The 22583-nt window shown below is 39.9% G+C and overlaps 1 protein-coding gene across 2 annotated transcripts in view; it reads right to left on the bottom strand.

Moving 5' to 3' along the window:
* Window positions 1-22583, bottom strand: part of LOC128382053 (cadherin-7-like) — a 106431-nt gene that overhangs the window by 13166 nt on the left and 70682 nt on the right. For both annotated transcript variants that reach the window (XM_053342031.1, XM_053342032.1), the window contains 6 exons: window positions 21176-21343; window positions 18894-19081; window positions 15855-16108; window positions 13873-14009; window positions 11305-11426; window positions 2265-2382 (listed from right to left, as the gene is read on the bottom strand). In XM_053342031.1, the coding sequence (XP_053198006.1) occupies window positions 2265-2382; window positions 11305-11426; window positions 13873-14009; window positions 15855-16108; window positions 18894-19081; window positions 21176-21343 (987 nt within the window). The remainder of the gene's footprint in view (window positions 1-2264; window positions 2383-11304; window positions 11427-13872; window positions 14010-15854; window positions 16109-18893; window positions 19082-21175; window positions 21344-22583) is intronic.

Genomic DNA, 22583 nt, shown 5'->3' on the forward strand with positions numbered 1-22583 from the left:
GTAGATTTTTTGCCTTGAAGGACAACTCCTTTGTTTTCCTTAGCGATATTGAGATTTTGCTCTTTGCTTTTGCTCACAGAGAAGTCTTAGAACGAGGGAAAGATGAATATAGAGATAGCATCTCTTGTAAATGCCACATTAGTAAAACCAGCACAAACACACAGTTGGTGGGTAACAACAACAGCAATGGGTTGAAAAAAGAACATTAAAATATTAAACAAATATATTTAATGTAAAACATTCAGTTGTTTCTATTATTCTCGTCCTTAAGAAACATCTGTGGAGAGCAAGACGGAAAACACACACAAGTAAAATAAGACATCAGACGTCTCATTTGAAAACAACAGGCATTAATATAAATCTATAAAATCTTCCACTCTTCAGGGCTTTCCACAAGTTTTAGGAACCTGGCTGCAGGGATTTGCTCCCATTCAGCCACAACAGCATTAGTGAGGTCAACCCAGTGTTAGGCGATAAGGGCCTTCTGCGTATACCAACCCGGTGTCCTGTGGAATTATGTTCATTTTGGACGACTCCACACATTCATGATGTCAGTTCACTGCCGATGCAGGAAGAAGTGTGCCCTTTATGTAACGAGGCAGAAAGTAAGAGTGTGGAGGTTGGGGTGGTGGATGGGCATAGGTCCAACTTTCATTCAGGAGATTGGAGTTGTGTATAGCACACTTGAAACTAATTCCAACCTTTAACCCAAACTCTTCCCAAACTTTATGAAATGTTTTACTTACCAACCTTTAACCACTCCTTTAGGGAGTTTTACATTTTGGGAAATTTGCGCAATTGCCAAGAGTAATACAACAGGAACAATTTCATATTTTGTCTATTAAACATGAAGCAAGTGCCAGAGATAGATTAGCTAAAGAATGGAATGGAAACAGAGCATAACAGCTCATGTGGCAATGTCCAAAAACCTAAAGCTCACTAATTAATGTGTTAAATCTTGTTTTTTCAAGGCACACACAAACAAAATGTAAAAAATGACAAGTAGTAGTAGTAGATGTACTGTAGTAGTGGCTCAGTTGACTGTCTCCTAGCTCTAGCTTCACATTTAATGGACAGATATGAAGGCAATATCAATCTTCTTATATAACCCTCAGCAGAAAGTACCCTTATTTTTCAAAATGTGCTCCTCAAAGAGTCTTTTTTTCCCTTTTTTTCGACAAAGCTATCAAACACAGTGTCACAGCCAAGTTGCTCTTAATCCGCTGAGAGGTTACCTTAAACATGCAAGTCATCATGTAACACATGTTTGCACTCCAGCGGATTACAGTGGCACTACCTGGCTGCTGCTGCTGCTCCTGCTGAAATATAACATGGTAGCCTCGGCCAAGCTTCCACATGTGTGAACAAAACACTCAACACAGGCCATTATCTTAGTGTATCAGCGCTGCACATGTTTTTAAAGCAGCTGATATGCATGTACTGTAAGTAACCCATGATGGAGTCAGGCACAATTGTCTGTAAAGCAACATGCAAATTGAAACTCATGTTAGCCTATAGGAGATGCATATTTATCCGCCCACTGCTTTGCTTGTAGGTGGCGAGCAAATCATTGTCTTGTATTAGCTTATGCTCAGGTTAAAGTTACACCGTGATCTTGTACAGTACATAGAGACAGTATACTGAACAGAAAAGGGCTGTGGCTGGGTGGATTGCAGCACAAATTGAGTTATCTCAGATGTGCTCCAGTTGCAGCGGAAAGTTTCTCTTTGCATTCAGTTTTGATGAAGAATTACAAAATACAAAAAAAAGGGTAGTGAGGGCATTGTCATAGCAGAATTATGGTTTCATTTGGCTTGGCTGGGCTTGCCGAGAGGCACCGGCTACTCTGTACTTCTCCTGAGTCAGATTGCAGAGTAGATTGTGTCCAGATACAGAGCTGATATACAGAGCAGGAATGAGCGATGGTCAAAATGTCAATTGCATTGCTGCTAGGCTCAATTTGAAGGAAGTAAGCAGCAAATACTTCACACCTAACTTGACCAACACCTTTTACAGACTCCAAAGGCCACCAGGAATTTTATGAGGGTCTTTTTGATTTAGCTACTGCATGCCACAAGGTTGATCTGACACTTGGAGGTTTAGCAAGGACGAAGACGTGTTTAATTAATTACAATGGGAGAGAGACTTCTATCAGATAGAAAAATGAATACATTTTAACCTGCGACCACAGATAAACACAAAATAACAGCAGGACCAGTTAGCCTGAAGGCAAAATAAAAGAATAACAGTGAGGGGTGGCTCACCCTTGTTATCTCGTAGAGTGAAGTTGAGATTGCCGGCAACAGGTGCAGCCAGGGAAAAATAGAAGCGATGACCGCTCAGAGGTTCGTCCTTGTCCACGGCGCTGATGGTCTGGATCACCTGAGAACAAAAGGAACACAAAAAAACACATTAAAGATTAGTTACCTCGTTGATCTTTACCTGCTGTTGGCTGATTAGGTATTAACCGAAGCTGTCAAGTGTTTAATGTTCGCACACGCCGAAATCTATCTGTTCTCGTTCCTTATTGAATCAGTTTGAGTGAAGCACTGTCGTCAAACCTTTGTATATGCATCACTTTCCACTCTGTCATAGATTTATATACACAGCACCATAAATCTTTCCTAAAAGGCCAACCAACAGTGTTAGTGAACCGGAGAAAATCAACTTGATTCTGATTTATAGAAAAGATTTGTTTTATAATGTTTGGCTTTGGTTTTGTGTAATTTATCTATTGAAGTACAGTAAGTGCTTATTTGGCAAAGGCTTGGCAACCTCTTAGGGATGAAGTGTTTTCTTTTTTAAGAAGTGCTTTCTCCAAAGCAGATCATTGCCCAATGACTACTTTCTCAGCCTCTATACCTTGACAATAACATATTTAGTGATAACTTCCAATTTCATCTGACTGTACATTATTCACATTCTGCTTATTTACATACAGTATGTAAAGCACAATAGGATGTACCTACAAGCAGTGACCATCATATATAAGATAAACACAATGTCAGGTCAGACCACTGACTTTTGCATTACAGTATGTTGTTACGTTGATGATGTTCAAAATAAATGCATATGTTTGGCAGTCAGGCATTCCTACTTCATTATTACAAGTATGAAAATGACTCATGATAAGAACTGCTCTTGCTTGAGGCAATGCAAGATAAGCATTCATATCTGTGAGTTAAACAAGTGAATGCTATTTGTTTCGGCCCACTTTATTATGCCTCTGAACCAAGGACTAAACAGAATCCTGCTCCTTTTATTATATGGCCGTGCTGACAACCATAAATAACGCAGAAAATCAAATTAGCAAATAAACCAATTTATTTACACCCACCAGCATGTACTGTTATGATTTTTATTCATACAAATGTGGTGTATCTGAAAATCAAGTTATCTCTTTTCAGTAAAAAAAAAAAAGAACAACTAAGCTTTCATTTCAGCATCTTATATGCACCAGCAAGAAGGGAGAAAAAGAAAAATCTCATTCAGCACATGCCGTACGAGACAAGTATATCACGTACAAATATGCCATATGGACAACCAATGATAGCCACCACGACGGCCATCAAAGTGGGTGTTACTGCAGCAGTGTCCTTATAAATTTAGATCAAGCATCCTGGATCCTTTGTAGGCGATCTAGAAACTCAAACCTAGAGCAACTCACACCCCGTGGAAGGGATCCAAGATATTCTTAAAAGCAATTCACACTAAATTATCACATATCCTGGCCCCAAACAGCTCGGCGACTAACATCAAGACAAAAACAAAATAAAATTAATAAATAAAAAAAGTTTAAAAAAAAAAAGGGTGAGGGAAAAAAAAGCCAGTGATCCATCATTACTGAGACATGGATTATCAGTTGTCAGCTGTGATTAAATGCTGCTGGTTACAAGCTGTCAGGTATTAGGGTTTTGGTGTAGGTGGTAAACGACATCCTGCCAATTATTAAAACTGGCAGGCGGGGTGAAAATTCATGAATATTTTACTCTGTTTCTTAACAAAATTAAAATAGTTGCTGTTTCATCAGAAGAAGTAATCACAAAGTGTGCTTTTTTTTTTTTTTTTTTTTTCATTATTTAATATTGCAGTGTGCGAGAGGAGGGAAAATTATATGGGGAGCGGAGGATGGAGAGTGCAATACAACAAAAATCTGCTACAGTTCAGGAACATTTGAGATATCTAGTGTACACACATACACACACACACACACACACACACACACACACACACACACACACACACACACACATACACACACACACACACAAAGATCAGATGTTTGTGTCAGCACCAGATCAGTGACGGCTAGATGCAACATTTGAGAACCTAAACATTCAGTGTATGCATGCTCTACCCCTGCATGTCATGAAAGCCGCCATTGATCCCTGAATCATAATAACTCATGTGCCTCTCACTCTGTTATGGAAATTTCACATCAGATAGAAATGTCTCTCTGTGGTTCTCACACCGACGATGAATCCTATACACAATTTGAACCCTTTGATGTCCTTTGAATATTGCAGATGAATTCGGAGCTTATCTCTAGGAAGGTTTCCGTTCCTCACTGCTGAGGAAAAGGACTGTAAATCATCCTTAAATCAAACACTTTGTAATGTATAATGCCTTTCATTAGTGTGGCTCTGATGCACGGCGTTCCAGAGAACCTTTGGTGGGGAATTCTCTAATGGGTTGAGTAGGAGACAGGAGGAGAGAGGCATGGATGTAGACATAAATTCTCACTGAAAGACATTAACAGCTGCAGCAGACTGGTGCCTGTCGCAAGGCAAGACTGAGGAGGCCTATGAATCACAGAATTAAAGGTTTTTTGAGTTTACACATGGCTGCACCGTTAGATCAAAAAGGATATAAAACGGCAAAGGTGTCTCTATTTTTTCGTCCTTGAACATATATATATAACCGCTAACAATGATGACATTTCTGGATGGCCTCACTTATCCTGAAAAAAACAAAACAATGAAATATTAAACGACAATGCCAGAGGCTGTGAATAAACAAGCAAACAACTGCCCAACACACTGCAATCCACAACACACTCAAAACTAAGAGAAAAGTTGAGCTCCTGTGTTGCTGTTTGTGTGGTTGCTACGCCTCGTTGTCATGGACTGAGCATGTAAGATGAAGCCAAGCTGGGATTGTCCATCAAATAACAAATAAGGTGACATTATATTGTAATTGTAATGTAATTGGTTGTATTTATTTTAACATGGACCCCAGGAAGAGTCGCTGTTGCCTGGGTAACAGCTAATGGGGATCCAAATAAACTAAACTAAACTAAACCTGACAAACTATTATTAGCACTTCTAGCATCTAATTATAGTAAATGCACTTTTTTTTCTCCTCTTTTGTAGCACCACATATAATTATAAAAAAAGATATGATGTGATAATGAATGAGAATAATAGATGTGAGCAGGGTTCGGTATCAAGACTCACAACCTTTTAAGCAACTATGGAAATGTGTCCATTCTAGCATAAAGTATTTAAAAGTGTCAAGTAATGAAAGTTGGACAGACTCTTTTTCTAGCTTAGAAATATATTATTTAACACTGATTCAGTCAGAAATTCGGAATATTTTATTAAATTTTAAAAAAAAGAAGTTGGGTATCAAATTTCATTACTTTTTGAGCACCAACTGATGCATGCATATACATTTGAGTATTCAAAAGTTGGCATTGGGTTTAAAGTTTGCATTGAGTACTTTTGGCCTGAAAATGGACACATTTTTCTAACTCTGTATTGTTTTAAGGCATTTGTTAGAACTAATGTTATTAGCAGTTTTACTATATTTATATTGTGAAAAAATGAAAAGTTATTCTCCCAACTACGTTCTGAAAAAATACTTTTCATATTGGTACCAAAATTCAGGCTCTCGATATGACTTTAACCGTAATCAAAAAGAATCAAAAGCCAAATGCTGAGCCTAAAGTCGTCATAGTCATTTGGATTAAACTATCTCCATACATTGTACCATCTGAATGATTGAGCTAATCAAATAGTAATAGTAATAGTAATATATCACAGATCAAATAGTGATTAATAATTATGTAATGTTATGTTATTTAAACAGGGACAGTGTGCAATAAAACATTTACCTTGTATAAAACCTTGCACTGGGTTTTAGCAAGTTGCTATTTTCCACCCGTAGTCCCTGGGTCTCAGGTAGATGGAACATATAATATATTAAAATCAATAACAGAACACAAACATTCCCACATCCTAAAAGCAATTTGAATATGAGAGTCAAATGAGTCAAAACTGTTCACTCAGTTCTCGTAACTCCACAAATCACATCCTGCCATCTAAAATCTGTTTAGCCTTTCAAACAAAAACAATCAAGATTTAAATCTCCCAAATGGCAGAAGTGTGTGTATGTAACCTGCTTGGCCCATAATTCACTGCACCTACGACACAAAGCATCTCATATATGGATGTTTTCTGTGCTGACTTAGACTGGCTGGAGCGACAGATTGAAATGTGGCCTCCATAATGAGGACAGTAATGTCAGCTAATGTTGCGTGGCAAGACTGCATTACTTTGAGGTGTGGAAAAAAAAATCTGAGTGATAACAGGCTTGAATTCCCCCTCTTTGACACCAGCAAAGAAAAACACTGCACCGCATTTAAAAAAAAAAAAAAAAAAAAAAATCTTCTCCTTTAGTTATCTAATATTTAAAGTGGAGTTATGAGTGTAACATTGTTTTAAAAGTGTAATTATCGCATAGTCAATCGGATTTGACTGGCTTTGTTCTCAGCAGTCTTTCATTTAAGCCACCTAAAGCACTGTTGGCAGATGAGTCATACAATAAGATCAAGCCAGCACTTGAAAGTTGAACTAAGAGTATAAATAAGCATTGCATCAAATAGGTGGCACTCGTTGCCATGGCGATGTGACAGCTGTCCCCAGGGGTTGTGTTGATGAAGGAAGTGGTGGGCCTGCCGTTTTCACACCCCTCACTCTGCGCAGCTCCACAGCAGCTTCCCATGACATCAACGCCCTGAACATCACCCACATGTGACACCCATAACTTTGTTCAGTGACAGATCAACATACACCACCCCGCCACTCCCCACCCCCCCCCCTTCCGAAAACCCCTCACCCCCTGCTGTCATCAAATACACGCACACACAAGTTTTAACACGTTGATTTGTTTTTTTCTTTTTAAAGCTGCCTCTCTCATTTCATATCAATTATCTGAATAATTTCCTGAGATTCTTCTTCATGTGTTTGTCGTTGGCGTGATCCTGACAAGTCAGAAATGCTTAGTCTGCAGCGATCTCCTCGTGAGATCTGAGATTACATTTGCTCCATGTTCTGTCTTTTTATAGAGCGCACAGTAAGCTTCACATGTGCTAATGTTGTTCCCTTGTGCCTCGCACCTTGACATATTTGTTTTCATCTCCCACCTTGATGCAACACCTATAATGAACTGATAATTTGGTCAAGGACCGGAGGTGTGAGGATAAATTCTGCTCTTTGAGTGATTGATGTGGAAGTTGAGGCAGTAGTTAAATAAGTAAGCAGTATTTTTTTATTCAGAGAAAAAAATTGAAAAGGGGGAACCATCAGAAATGTTCTTGACTATCCCCAGTGTTCACAAATCTCTCAGGGGATGCTGACCCTCTCTGGGGGAAGCTGGAGGAGTGCAGGGAGGGGCATGGGAGCAGATTGGGGGCAGCAGAATGCCAAGTCCACTCATGTATGTAATGGATACACTAAAGTGATTGTACAACGTGACCCACCACCACCCAAGTCTCTGTCATTCCTCTCTATCCCCACTGCCCCTGCCCCCACCACCCCATCATAATACCAATTAATATCATGGCAGAAGACAGACGCACCAATGATCCGTAACAAGTGGCATCTCTAGAGGGAGCCAGTGCCACGAGACGGCCTTAATTAGGCCTGAAAAATGGCAGGTTATTCCATCCCTGCACTCCCTGTTAATCTGTGCTACAGAGCCACAGAGTCAACCCTGGCCCCAACTGGCAAATGTTATTATTTCATCTTTGTCGCAGCTGTGAATAAGCCAATGGGCGTGACAGCCGGTGGGCGGCCCGAGGTTTTTTACAAAGCTTACAGGGAAGACACTGCTGGCAAGCGGACACAGTTAGTAAAACCAACTGTTCACCGCTATTGCTGGACATACAGTGCACAACAGGAGCATTTTAATTAATTAGGAATCAGGGAGGTAGTGGAGAGCACATCTGACAGGTTACGAGTCGACCCAGCCTGTCTGCTAACAGAGAACCCAACATCTACTTGTAATTCAAACAGTGTTTCGCATTCAAATGTCAACCTCTCCCCTTCCCTTCTGCTCTGTATGTTTTTTTGGGGTGTAAATTTCATCATGAAATTTCCACTTTGCCTGGCTTCATTATTCAATCTGGAGGTACAGTCTCAGAGGTACACTTGACTGTTAACTAAACAAAAGGCTGTATGTTGAATGAGATTGAACATAAATTGGAATTAGAGGACACAAATAAATGTAAGAACAAAACACTTTTTTTTTTTTGCCTCGAGCAGTAATTATCAAGCCTGTGTGGTGAAGCAGATTTCAAAGCACATGGGAACTTATCATGTGAAACAACATTTACACCTTTAGATATATGTGGTCTTCAGACACACATGTGATTTCACATAAACACAAGAAACCCCTTGTCAAAAAAGCTATTTTATGTGATAAATTAACACGCAGGAACATGTTTTTTTTGTTGACAGTTACATACACATTAAAAAAATTAATATATAATATAGCTGTATGATTTTGGTGATTTCACATGTGCTTTTTTAGAGCATGGGATATGCTGCCATGTATACATTCTCTCCATGCTAATTTTCTAACTAGCTAGCTTATTGAAGGAAATCTCTACAAGCATATGTTTGGGCAAAAGTTAGAAGCATGAGTCTACTTTCATCATTAGGAAAAGCTTTGGAAGATTTCACATTAGTTGAGTAAAAAAAGGAGGTAAAAACATTTCCAGTACAGCATCTTAACATGTTGGAAGTGTTCTGACTATTAGCATATTTAAAACTGGCTCGTAGCTATAACAGCTCATTTTTATGACTGCACCACTTTAAAACTATGCAGACCAAATTTAAATGCAGCCTGTCTACTCGCTGGTTAGACCTGGACAGAGGCCTGCGTGACCAGCAGCTTTACAGCAGACTAGCTCCTAGCTACACCTAAGGGGGGGACCTCACAGCTCAGCTATCACTGGCATTGAGTAAGCAATCTGTCTGCTTCAGCTGAGTAATTACAGATTTGCTATACCTTTTCCTGCTGATGATGCTGTCATGGGCTATGGCTGTTGCTGTGTCCTGGGGGCCGGTTTGATTATAAGGGAATGACTTTGTTTCAGTATTGTCATAGTCTCTGTGCAATAATTTATAAGGCGCTAGTGGGGGGACATGCACAAATTATCTGATTAATTTGAAAGTCAGGTTATATTGATGGGTGATAGTTGCTTGTGTTGCTCTAACTTTAAAGAGGTACTAGACACTTGTATGTGTTTTCTGAGCTTTTAACTAAATGACTGTGATGAAACGCCTCAATGTTGGTGTAAGTATTGACATTTCATTGGCTCAACACGCCATCTGTAGTTTTAATCGGCCGGGAAAGCTAGCAAGGCAAATGCTGACACAGATTCAACTGCTTGGGACATAGCTACATCATGAAATTGATATTAAAACGGGAGATCCTCTCGTAGTCTAGTTGCTAGCTCAGCAACAACAAGGGGGTCATATATGTGCTTCCAGTGACTGTCAAAGCTCCAGTGGACTTTTTGTGTTTCCAGTGAAGACACGTGAAAGCCTGACAACAGCTACTCATGGCTGGTTAGCTCTTACTACCACCTCTACATCACTGTTCATGCTACACTGAGCATTGGTCAGTCGGTGTCCCTTTACCTCCCTACAGTCATTGTCCTGCCTGGTCCTCCACTGCATTTTTTAAACAATCCTATGAGGAAGGCAGTTTGAATAATTTGGATGTGTACTTACTCTTTAAAGTCAGTGAGCAGCAACAATCATCTGAGGATAAGTCACTGGCAGTGTTGATAGCCAAAAATAGATCTTCAGCTCTGGTGTCATACATTCTTTAATAATGATGGCAAATAATATAGAGGTGATGTTTATTCTGGCAAATACTCTATACCCTAAGGCTCATATTTAAGAACTAAATCTTTAATCCAGCAATATCTCAAAATACCTCAAGGTATGTTGAATTGCATATAGTGAACCTCAGCCTCACCCTTGCTTTTTGGGAATTTAACTTTCAACGTTACAATTTCGAGATGAACATAAAAATACTTCAGAAACTCGGCAACAAAGCCACATTGCTCAGACTACCTGTAAAGCACTTCAATAAAAAACAGCCACAATGTGGTCAAGCACAAAAAAAAGGAAATACAGACATGAAATATAGTCTCTCATTTTTGCAAATGAAATCATTTGCTATTTTTGTTCACCCTCCCGTGAGCACAGTGACAAACAACCCCAAAATATGAATGCAAATAACATATTTAAAAGAGCCTAATAGCCATTTCCAATACAATGCATCATTTTGATCAATTGTACTTATTCAGGTCCACACGCCTCCTTTACCTTTTGCCTCTGATTGTATTTTCCAAATGCCAAGAGCAGATGAATCGCCGCTGCAGACGTACAAGTCATTTACCAACAATGAGGCCAAATGCTAAACACAGGGGAAATGAAATGCGATGCATGGCTACAGCTTCTTGTTCACCCCCCTTCTTTTCCTGGACTAAATTCCCAGAGTCCTGAAATCTCTCTGCTTCCTTTTGCAAGATATTGTAATGCATTTTCTGCCCCGCTGCCCTCAGTGGTGATCGCCTAATTACACAGGGCTTCAGAACAGAAAGTCAAACAGTGGCAGAACACCACTCAATCCCAGCATGAGATATCACATTACGCCGTGATATTATTGTGGATTAAGACCACAGGCAGAGTCAAGCACTGTCATTAATTTAGTTGGCTATGACAGTATGGAATGAGAGTAACATCTCTAATGAACGATAACACCTACAATACCTGCTATTAAATCTTAAGGATGTATCTCATACTAATGGCGCTGTCTCCCTGAAATGACCTCGAGATGTGAAATGAATATGTGCACAGTGGACTTGTTTTGAGGTACAAGAAAGAGTTTTAATGGCTTTGAGAGTCAGCAGGCTGTCTTTATGAGTCAAACTTCAAGCGAGTATGAAGAGGGGAAAAAGGGGAGGGAAGCTGGACCAACTGCAGAGCTGTTTCTGGGTCTTACCTGTCCTGGCATGGCATTTTCACAGAGGAGAGTCTCATAGTCTATGGCAAAGACTGGGGCATTATCATTTATGTCCAGCACCGTGATGAGAGTGATGCCTTTTCCAATTTGGGCTGGATCCTCTGAAAGAGAAAAAAAGAGAAGAGAGAGAGTTTTCTCTTTGTGTCACAGCATTCAGCAAACTTTCTTTTAAACACTTTATTTCTGCCTTAACTTTGCATTGAAGCACTTGGCCAAATTATGGAATATTGATCTTCCTCATGTGTTTTAATTAATCACAAAGGAGGGGGGAAAAAGTGCTGCTGTAATGAAATATGCAGTGTGCTTCCAACAGCTGGCGTCCTTACCCGCTCTGCTGTGGATCAGCCAAAGTGATTACACTCGTTGCGGGCTTGTTGTCGGGGGAAGGCTGCGTGTACGAACGAGCCATCTTGCACAGCGGGCTTCACGCCTCTGCCTGCCTGACACACACTGATGGCTAAATGGCTGCGTCTGAACGCAAGATGATGATTTAGCCTGGCGTCGCCGCCATGCCGGACAGAGATGACGCGCTGACATTCGGGCTGGCTGATTTGATGGTGATAAAAAGGACGTGCGGTGCCTCGGGCCACAGACTTGTTGTCATTGCCGTGGTCTGGGCAGAGTGGATGAAAATGTGAGTGACTGCAGCTCAAATACACAACATCCCTCAACCAAAGAGTCCCTGCACCCTCTTCGGTTACAAAGAACCCATTTACTATAAATACTGTCATAAGGCGTACAGGGCAGTGGATTTAGTTGCCAGTCCATGAACTCTAAGATGTTTTCAGCTGCAAACAGTGCCCAAGTGTCACTGTGTGTCAGAAGCCAGTACTTCATGCATGAGGGACTGTAGTGACATTTCATATGGCTATTATTATATGCTGCTTTCTCTTTGTTGCTATATCAGGCAAGCACTAACACTTGGGAATCAACCAAGTAGTGTGCTTGCGTGCTGTTAGATGTAAATAAAAACATCTTTGAAGAAAAGAGTGATGAAAAGGTTTTGAAATAAAAAATGAATACCTTTTCTTCCACACAGTGTTCAGTCAGAAGATGTGAGCGCAGAGGAACTGCCAAGGTGACAGTCTGGTTGTCTTTTTTAACTTATACTGATGTAACGCAGCTGTCTAGAGCGCTCGTTGGAACTTGTGTTAATGATTGTTGCCCATTGTGTTTGTGTGATGGCAGTGGAATGATAGGAATGCAGGAACAAAAAAAAAAAAAGTCACTCGTGTCCTTGGAGTCATCGAGACATGGACAAAAAAAGGCGTACAGCGTTTATTCACATTACATTAACATAGTTCACCCGTGGGTGAGATCGCCCACCCTTAGTCAGCATCTCGTCCCCACGGCTCAGGGAGACATGGAGGTCAAAACGACCGTCCTCTACGTGAATTAACATTCCCCGACAGCCCTACAACAACCCCAGCAATTCCTCACTGCACTGTCAACAGTACAGAAGGTTATGACACATTATGAAGTGGGTAACAACAGAGACGATCACAAGGCTTCATATACAGGATCTACTCACAGCAGAACAAACAAACCCGACTGACTTATATTGATTCCAGTGGCAAACGTTCAAGTTTAAGTCAGCTTTTTAACAAAGAGCCTTTAATTTCAGATTGAGGTAAAAAGCATTTGTAGACAGCAATCATTGATTTTGCTGACTGAAATGTGACTTGTGGATTTTATCAGCTGTAGCTAACTACTTAAGCTACTGATCTGAGCATCATGAATTTGCTAAAAACACTGTATCTCAATCTTGTTACCTGAAATATACACTTGATGGTTACATGCATGATATTGTGCTAAAAGTGGGCACATTATGTTTTATCTGTTAACATTACAAAAGGTTTTAGCGTGAGAACCATTGACTGAGTATAAATATGGACACGGTCATGACAGCTACCCAAAAGTGAAGCCAAAACATCTCATTTCCCCCTGGTGGCTGGCTGCACTATTGGTCATAAATCTCACCCTCTCCATGTTAGCTAATGGGAGCCAAATGAATAACTCAAAGTACATGTCTAATACATTTTTTCCCAAAGATAGTTTTAGTCATTTTAGGAAGGTAATGTTTGTCCAAATGTGGATAGTTTGGCTCCAAATTGTGTCACACAAATAAGATGGTGGCTCCATGTTTGCACAGAAGTAAGAAGTGGAGATGCATCATTCATATCTATATACAGTCAATAGTGAGAACTATCCAGTGTGTTTCATAAAAGTTATTTTGGATAATGATGGCAACTTCTGTTCGAGCAGGTACACACAGCGCTCAGTAAATTTCTCACATTTTTGCGCTCAAGTTTATAGTTTTTGAAACATTAAAAAATAAGCACCATCCTTCACAGTCTTTAAATATTGATTGTCTGTCTTACTAGATCCACCTTTACAGCAAGTGGAGAAATCTAAAGTTTGACAGGTCTGCTAAGCTTAGTAGTGGTTGTTAAGAGATAATCAGGCAGTTGCTGCTCAGGGGAGGTTTTTAGAGAACAGTCACTTCAGATTTACAGATTTTTGAGTACTTGCTGTGAGTAAACTTACGGCTCTCGATGCCAAAGATGGTGAGGTTATGGACTGAGTTGGCCTCCCGGTCCAGAGGCTTGGCTGTGCTGATGACCCCACTTAGAGCATCCACGTTAAAAAAGCGCTCCAAGTCTGTGTTTCTGTCAATGGAATACCTGGACACAAAGACACAACCACACACATAGAGTACACACATTGACATACTTTTGGACAGTGGTATTGATTTGACATTTTCATGTTTCTTGTACTTGTAAGGAAAGATTATGTTTTTTTTTCTATGATCATAGTTTGCAACACTCGGACTTTAGATTTTCGGCTGATTACAGTACAAGCTTTAACATCAACAGTTTTATCAGTGTCCAGATCGCACAGATTTCTAACAAAAGTTTACTTTAAATTCAGCAACGCAGAAGAAACTTGGAAATTTATAGCGTGAGTGAAACAAAACCCTATTAAATGTTGATAAAACTGAAGGCTGTCTTATTGTCCCTCAGCACACAACACTGATCAAACCCTTTCAATACACAGCAACTCATATTTCTAGAGAAAATTACAACTTCAATTAGCCTACATCCAAAGGGTATTATTGCAATGTAATTTGACTCTTGTGGCTGCATTAGTTCCACAATAATTTTAATTTCAACAGATGTAGTGAAATATATTGCAGACGCTGATAATAGTCACAGGAGCAAAAAGAGCCAATTTACAGCTACAATGGTGCAGTAATTTGATTTTCTGATTAAGATTACTAACAATCCTAACAGACCAAGCATGAATACCATACAATATCCATTCAATTAATGCAAAATAGGCAAGGATCTCAAGAGTGACACCACACAGATTGTCAATGTGAGAGCTTGTTTTGAGTCATAAATGCCACGGCACAAGTGTTGAGCCTTGACCCTCCTGCAGGAATGCCCTTCTCTTGTTCAAGATGGCATTTCACTTTTGCAAATGCTGCACTCCTTGGCCCTCCCGCCATCTGGCACTGTCTTTGTGACAGTCAGATGGGGACTTTCGAGTGTGTTTGTAGATAATGTGGAGTCGCTGGAATGGATTAACCTATTCATAAATGTTTTTGTTTTATTTACCTGGTTTGGGGCCTTCAAGGTCCTTTGGAAAAAAATAGAAACTAGAAATACCACCTTGCTGTTGCATTTCCAACCAGTCACGATGCAGTTTATATCCATGCCCGTCCACACTCATATAATATTTGTGGTAGAGACTTTGAAGGAATTTAATAAAAAGGTATTAAGTGTACTTTCGTTATATGTGTTCATATGTTTGCCCAATAAAATTGATTCTGATAGCACACAGGTCATGACGATATTTCAGATATGGATGTTGCTGCAGAGAAGCTACAAATATTAAAAATGTATATGCTTCACACACGGGCGATCTATAAAATCACCACAGTTTCAAGGTGGGCACCCAGGATTACTGTCACCAATTCATTATCAAGCAAATGTGAAATATGGTCACAGTTACGGCTGTGAATAATGGCCAGAAAAGTGTTTCTGCAGAATACTATGATGTGACAGTGAAGTTGACCTTTGACCTTTTCAATATAAAATGTCATCACTTCATCATTTTATCCTATTAGACATTTCTGTGAAACTTTGTCATAATTTATAAATTAATTCTTGAGTTATGGCCAAAAAACGTGTTTTATGAGGTCACAGCAACCTTGACCTTTGACCACGGAAATCTAATCAGTTCATCCTTGAATCCAAGTGGACGTTTGTGCCAAATTGGAAGAAATCCCCTTGAGGCATTTCTGAGATATCGAGTACACCAGATTTGGACGGACGACCAGAAAACATAACGCCTGGAGCCACAGCTGTCACTGGTACGGAGACATAAAAATAAGTGTTTTCTGAATTAAAGTGAATAATGACAGCAAGAGTTGCATGAGGGAATATTTTTCACTTGTCTAAGTGGCAAGGAGATTGATAGTGTGTAACTTCATGTCATAGCATAGGTGAGCAAATCGTTAGTACCTGATGCCGCTGTTGGTGTTATCTGGGTCATGTGCGGACACTCTCCCGATTGAGGTGCCCACTTTGGCGTCCTCCGAAACAACCATCTTGATAAGTGGCGTGGAAAAGACGGGTGGCTCGTTCACATCTTCCACTGTCACCTTGACTGATGTCGTGTCGCTAAATGGGCCCAAGCTCAAGAAGTTGGAGTCAATATTCCTGTTTGTGGCTTCGATTCTCAGAGAAAAGCTGCTCTTTGTTTCATAGTCTAGAGGCTAGAGGAGACAGACAGGAATAGAATACACAACATATATGAGAGATGTTCACATTTCTTGTCAAAAATGAGAAAGCTGGGCTCTGAGGTGGTGGAAAATGTTTTTTGTTGTTGTTGAAATGTAAAGACTACACAGCCATGGGTGAAAAGCCAGTTTATATATAGGCATGCATATCTGTTATGAATCATTCATACAATGCAGGGCTATTGATCCCAATTAAGGATGTGGATTCTAAAGACTCATGACAATTTAACACGGAGTCAGGCTTAAACAAAGTAATTTGCTGATGGATTATAGTTACTTTGTGCTGTGAAAGCAATAATATTGATTTTAGAGGAGGCAGACAACTTGTGAAAAGCATTCTGAAATGAATGCTTTTGAAACATTTTGTCTGGATTATTGAACTCCCTTTTCAAACATATAATATAGTGCAGGAGAAGATTGATTTGACACTGTCATTGTCGGTGACTCCCTGTGACACTGTAATTGTCCGAGTTTGGTGCAAAACAAACACAAAAATCAAAATGGGCCAATCAGACAAAAATTGCTAGTGACCACCAATGATTCTCCCTCTCTCTCTTCCCCTTTTCTTTATCTATCTCTCTCCCTGTTTCTCTCTCTCTCCAACAAAAAGAGCTGCAGCAATGAACTGTCACATCCATATTGCCCGAGGAGACCATTTCAAGTCCTCCGAAACCCTGAAATATGAGGCATGGACCCTGAGCTCTGATACAACCAAAGCTGAGGCAAGAATGTGCAACAAAATGTTTCTGGTATTCTCTATAAATGAAATGGCTTTGTTATACTGTACATTTAACTTGATAAGTTTCAATGTAATTCATGTAGGCGGATGTCAATGACAATATTTATAGCATCTTTGTTCCCATGGTGAGAGGAGGGTATGTTTTTTTTTTTTATGTGTTGAAATGTCTAAATTCTCTGCATTAATCCTCATAACAATCTCTGTACTACCTTATGTTTTTCTGAGGGAAAGCTCACACTGACCTGGGGATGTTTACTTCAACCAAAAGATGCTGGAAATAGTCAATCTTGATTTGTCAAATTAATCCAAAAGTGAAGAAGTCATTTTGAAACCGTGTGAGACAGGTTAAGAGGAGAAAGTGGAGGCAGTTATCCTAATATCCCTCTAATGAATGAGAATGTGCCACCTAGTGCGTAAACATCACAATGGATTAAGACACGCATGCAATATGGTTAACACATTATTTTTGAGCCCATGCCCCATCCAGCATGCCAAAAGACCCAAATTGTTTCTTAATGTAACTTAAATGTGACATAATGTAGGAGTGAGATACAGAATTGGAAAACATAAAGAATGTTTCTAGGATAAAATTGGTGTTATTATACATATTTTTGTTGTCAACAAAACAAAAATGCATTAGTCTATCTATCAATGCTTTCCAATTTCTCGACAATGTCTGTGTCCATCAAACCCAAGCCTATATTTTCCTCTAGATCTTTAAAAACAGGTCATAAATATGTAGTTTCATTTTTTTTTCTTTAAAGCTAGGTCATTTTCTAAAACAATTGGGCTCTGTAGCTTTTTAAGAAACAATACACAAACTGAAGTAAATAATGCATTTGTTGGGGGGACTATTTTCAGCTGCGGATTAACACAGCATCTCTAGCTTCTCTAGTGAATACTTAAATCACAATGCTCCTGTTCTTCACAATCAAGGAACACATCACCCAATACAGCAGTGTGGTTTATCGGTGCGTTATGGTTAACAATGGATTACTACAGCATGGAGGAATAAACGACAGTATCTCAGGCTCTTTGGGGTTGATTCATTGCTGATTTTGGACCTTTAATGGAAAGAAATGTAGAAAATTGCCAACCTTACGCTTTAATATGTCACTATGAGAGAGTAATCACATAGTTACACTTAAATATAGCTGTGACATCCAGTTGAATGTATTGTGATATGTAGGTAGAAGGTAAGACAAGATGTTACTTTGTGCTGTATGTACTTTTCTGGTATATGCAGTTTTAACTCAAATCCATATTCCAACCAACATTTAGGGCCCCATCTTGCGGTTGGCGGACAGTGGATGGCGGGCGTGGTGCATGTGTCTTTGTTAGTTTCCCCTTGCACCAGTCTGTGCACCTATGGGCGGAATGGTCTCATAATGAGGTGTGGTCAGGTGCATTGGTGGTGCATTGATATTTTGAGTCACAATGACGTGCCACTATGTATCAGAATCAGTCAATGGCAGTAATGATCAATGAAACTGTCAATGTAGTCATGTGACCAATCCTGGTAAATCCGTCATCAAACTTACAATCCGCCAAGGTGAAAGCGCGCCTGGATATTAAAGGGAATGAGAGATGACACTTTGATTGGTTTACCGCGTGTTACTCCCAAAACATGCCTATGATTAATGAGGGGACTTGTCCGACCCTTTTAGACCAAGCGCCTGGTGCAGTGACCATTTTTCTGCCGTTAAAATAGCAAAAGTGGATTTGGATGCACCCAAAAGGCACTTGCACCATGTGTTTCATGCCATACGCTATAGATCGTTAAAATGGGACCCTTAATGCCACTCTAGCTTCGGATAAACAGTACAAGCCTTTATCCAACAGCTTGAACATTCTGCCCTATGTCTTACTGACTTTCAGGAGGGAGAGTCCAGAATATCAAAGTATCAAGACAAAGATGTTCACCAAAGGCTTTATTCTCTGTGTGACTGAATTCATCTTTTTATTTTCTTACTGGTGAATCTGTTATATGTTATAATAATCAGACTGTTGGTATTGCTTTACCCTCAGAAGAATGATGACCCCCTCTTGTGTGTCCTCATCTGTTGTGATGTTGAACATGCCAGGCCCATCGCCATCCATGATCCTGTAGTCCATCTCCGCGCTGGAGCCTATATCAACATCAGTCGCTTTGATTCTGGCCACCACTGATTGCACAGGCAGCGACTCCAGGACTGTGTACTGATAGTTTTCTGAAAAAGGATAGACAGCAGCGGATGTAGGTAATGGATGTTCTTATTTCGCTACCAATTCACCTTCAAGCAGCTCAGCTTTTGTTATACCCCCTCAGCTTTGATTCAGCCATGTGGATCCTCAATAAATTCATGTTGCATAACACAGAGAGGCAGCAGCAGAGACACACATATATAGAAATATAGAATATAGCACTTTATTTCCACTTGATACTGCAGCATAGAAAGTAATGGGAAAAGTTAAATATGGAATTAAGAAAAGATTTTAGTGTTAAACAAAGATATTTAGCAAAATATAGACTTTCCTGGATGCTGTCAGGATGTAATGGGTTATTCCTTGCACAAAAAAGTAGAGAGAGAAAAAAAAAAACAGGTGTCAACTTCGATCCCTTAGAAATCTTTCATGGGATGAAAAGTCCACTCGAAGAATCTATTACTCCAAAACTCTCCATTGTGTTCCCTGAGCTTTTGTCTGACCCTTCGGATTTAAAGAACTCTTATAAGAATAAAGAAGGGAATCATATTCATAATCATAATCTCCCCAATCACCATGGCAGAGCTCATTACCAGACCTTTCTGTGTTCCTCACAGTGTCTCCCTCAGCCACCGTCTAAATGCTAATCTGCCTGACATTGTTTGCTGCCATGTAATCTTTATAATGGCTTTTTAATTTGCCGTGGAATAGCAGCTCTTTAAAAGACCAAAAAATTGCTTTCCTCCCTCCATTTTTGCCCCTCCACCTACCTCTTCTCCCTCTCCCGCCCCCCCCACCCCCCTTTCCATCCCAAGCCTGTCCGCTCATGCAGCTAACCTTGGCTTCTTTCCCTTGTTCCTTCCAAGGACTACCTATAGCTCCTAGACTCTATCAGCTCTGATGCTCCATAATGGTCTATCGATTCTGACCTATGACCCTGTGAGCGCTACAGCGGGAGCAAAACCCCAGAATTCCTCCAAAGTCTCTTTCTTCCCAGTGTGACAGTGCTGGGTTAAAACGGCATTGATGACTTGTTGTGCAAACTTGAACCTTTCTTTCCCCCCAGGGGCCAGCAAATTAACTCAGCTTCATGGCAGTCCAGTGGCGAGTGCAGAAGCCAGACAGTGGTGGGGCTATCAGCGGTAAACCGATTGCCAGCGCTTCGGATTATCATGAGAAGCACTGCATGCCTTTGAATCCTAAAGCTCGGCCTGGAACCCATTAGCAGCCCGTGAAATAGGCTGACAACAAAAAAACGGAGGCTGATTGATCCTAGTATCCAACGATGAAGCAGGCCCCAGCTCTGATGAAGAGTAAAGCAGGGAGGTGCACACCTTGCAGGAAGGCTGTCTTTACTTTTTTTTTTTTTTTTTTTAATTTGATCATAAAAGTCCAAATGTTTGCTGAAAAACACAAATGTGGGGATTTTATAAAGACAAAGAGGGATATGGGGTTAAAAATGCAGTTAAGATAGTCTTAGAAAACTGATCAGATGAAGTTTAATCTTTGTGTCGTCCTCCCGGGTCAAATTGACCCTGTCTTCCTTCTTTCCTTCCTTCCTTCCTTTCCTTCCTCCCTTCCTTCTGTCCTTCTTTCCTTCCTTCCTCTTTTCCTTTCCTCCTCCCTCCCTCCTTCTTTCCTCCGTCCTTCCTTCCCTCCTTCCTTCCTTCCTTACTCATTTCCTTCCTCCCTTCTTCCCTTCCTTCCTTGACTCGAGGACAACAGGAGGGTTAATGATGAGAATGAGTGTGTTTCATTTCTAAGATGTGTGTACTTTCTGTTAAACTTGAGCCTATATAAGTGTTGTTACAGATTTTATATTTTCCAATGATTTCTTTTCACTGGTGGAATAACAGCCCAGCCTTTTTGTACCACTGCATTCATTGCATACAGTGCAAAAAATGCCCTCCTTTCATTCTGTGAGTCCAAGTGGTTTTTCAGCAATAACAGCTCTTTAAAGACCCTTTTTAGCTGGTGCCCCAAAAAAAAAAGTACTGCAAATTAGGCAAGGAGCTGGTGGTTTTATTCTGATTGTTGAGTAGCTGTTGAAAACACGGCATGTGCTGTACGTGGCTTAAGCTTAATCGACCCTGTAGGTACAATCAAGAGCGTAATCTTACTGTGAGGGAACCGAGGTGGGTTGTCGTTGACATCGGTGAGTGTGACAGTGACGGAGGTGGTGCCGGAGAGACCGCCCATCTGGCCGACCATGTCTTTGGCCTGGATGACGAGCACATACTGGTCCCTCGTCTCCCTGTCCATGTTAGGTAGAGCTGTCCTGATGACACCTGAAGAGAGAGAGAGGGGCAGAGAGGGAGAACATTTTCATCAGATGTAACCATCACAGCCTTGTCAGATGAAGTCAAAGTACGCCTTCATTTAACACTGCCTGTCATGTTCCAGATGTGTTCAATTGATATTAAACTGCATGTCATTTAACACTAAATATACAGCCTACGATAATAATTACATACACACTGTATTGACTGTTAGAGTTGGATGGTTTGGTCAAGTTTGAATTTGTACTAGCACCACTTTGAATGGCTGAGGCTGGATGTTTTTCTTTTTAAGATTTATTTTTGGGCTTTTTATGTCGGTAGCTGGCAGAGAGGGCGATTATGTGGCATGCCCTTTAACCACTCAAACACCAGGGCGCTCCGAGGCTGGACGTTTAGTTAAGTATCCATTAGTGTCAGCTTTTTAATTTAAGCATGTATCTATGAAGCTAGCAAACTATTTCAACCATTTATCCACTGCTTTAAGCTAACTAAACTTTTTTATTATGTTTAGCATCTTTAGCATCATTGCTTTTAGCTAATTATTTCGACAGTTTATCTGTTAGTATTAGCTATATATTTTAACTGTTTGCCAGATAGCTATCTATATCAGTCATTATCCATTGCTTTTAGTTAGCTACTTTAACAGTTTATTCATTTGTATTAGTTATCTATTTTAACTGTTTTTCTATCAGGCTTAAGCTATCTTTTTCAACCATATCCATTACGTTTAGTTAACTTAACTGTTTATTACTTTTAGCAGCTATTTCAACCATTTATCCACTAATTGTAACCCAGTTTATACATTAGAATTAGCCATTTATTTCTATTTATCTATTAAGCTACTACTTCAAATATTTGTCCATTACTTCTATCTAATATATACCTGTCACTTTACACTGTTCAGGCCTCTCTGTTTACTTACTAATGTAGTTTTTGTGTCAGATGTTACAGTATTTCTTTTTACATCTAATCATAATCTATATTTTTTTCCACATTCTTCAAAAGTTTTTCTACTCTACACTATTTTCTAAGTATGCTCAGACAACAGCACCCTCATGGTTACACCCCTGGCTGGGAATCACTTTACCGTGGGTGACAGGTAAAAATAAATCTGTTTCATAAATATATTGTGTTCCTGTTGTTTTCAACTGTATTTGGCTAGTTTTTTGATCTTCTTCCTTCAAAATGATGGATTGTGTTCAAAACAAAAGAGCCAAAGAGCTAAATGCCTCCAGTTAACTTTGAGTGT

Source organism: Scomber japonicus, chromosome 21, assembly GCF_027409825.1.
Source record: "Scomber japonicus isolate fScoJap1 chromosome 21, fScoJap1.pri, whole genome shotgun sequence".
NCBI lineage: Eukaryota > Metazoa > Chordata > Actinopteri > Scombriformes > Scombridae > Scomber > Scomber japonicus.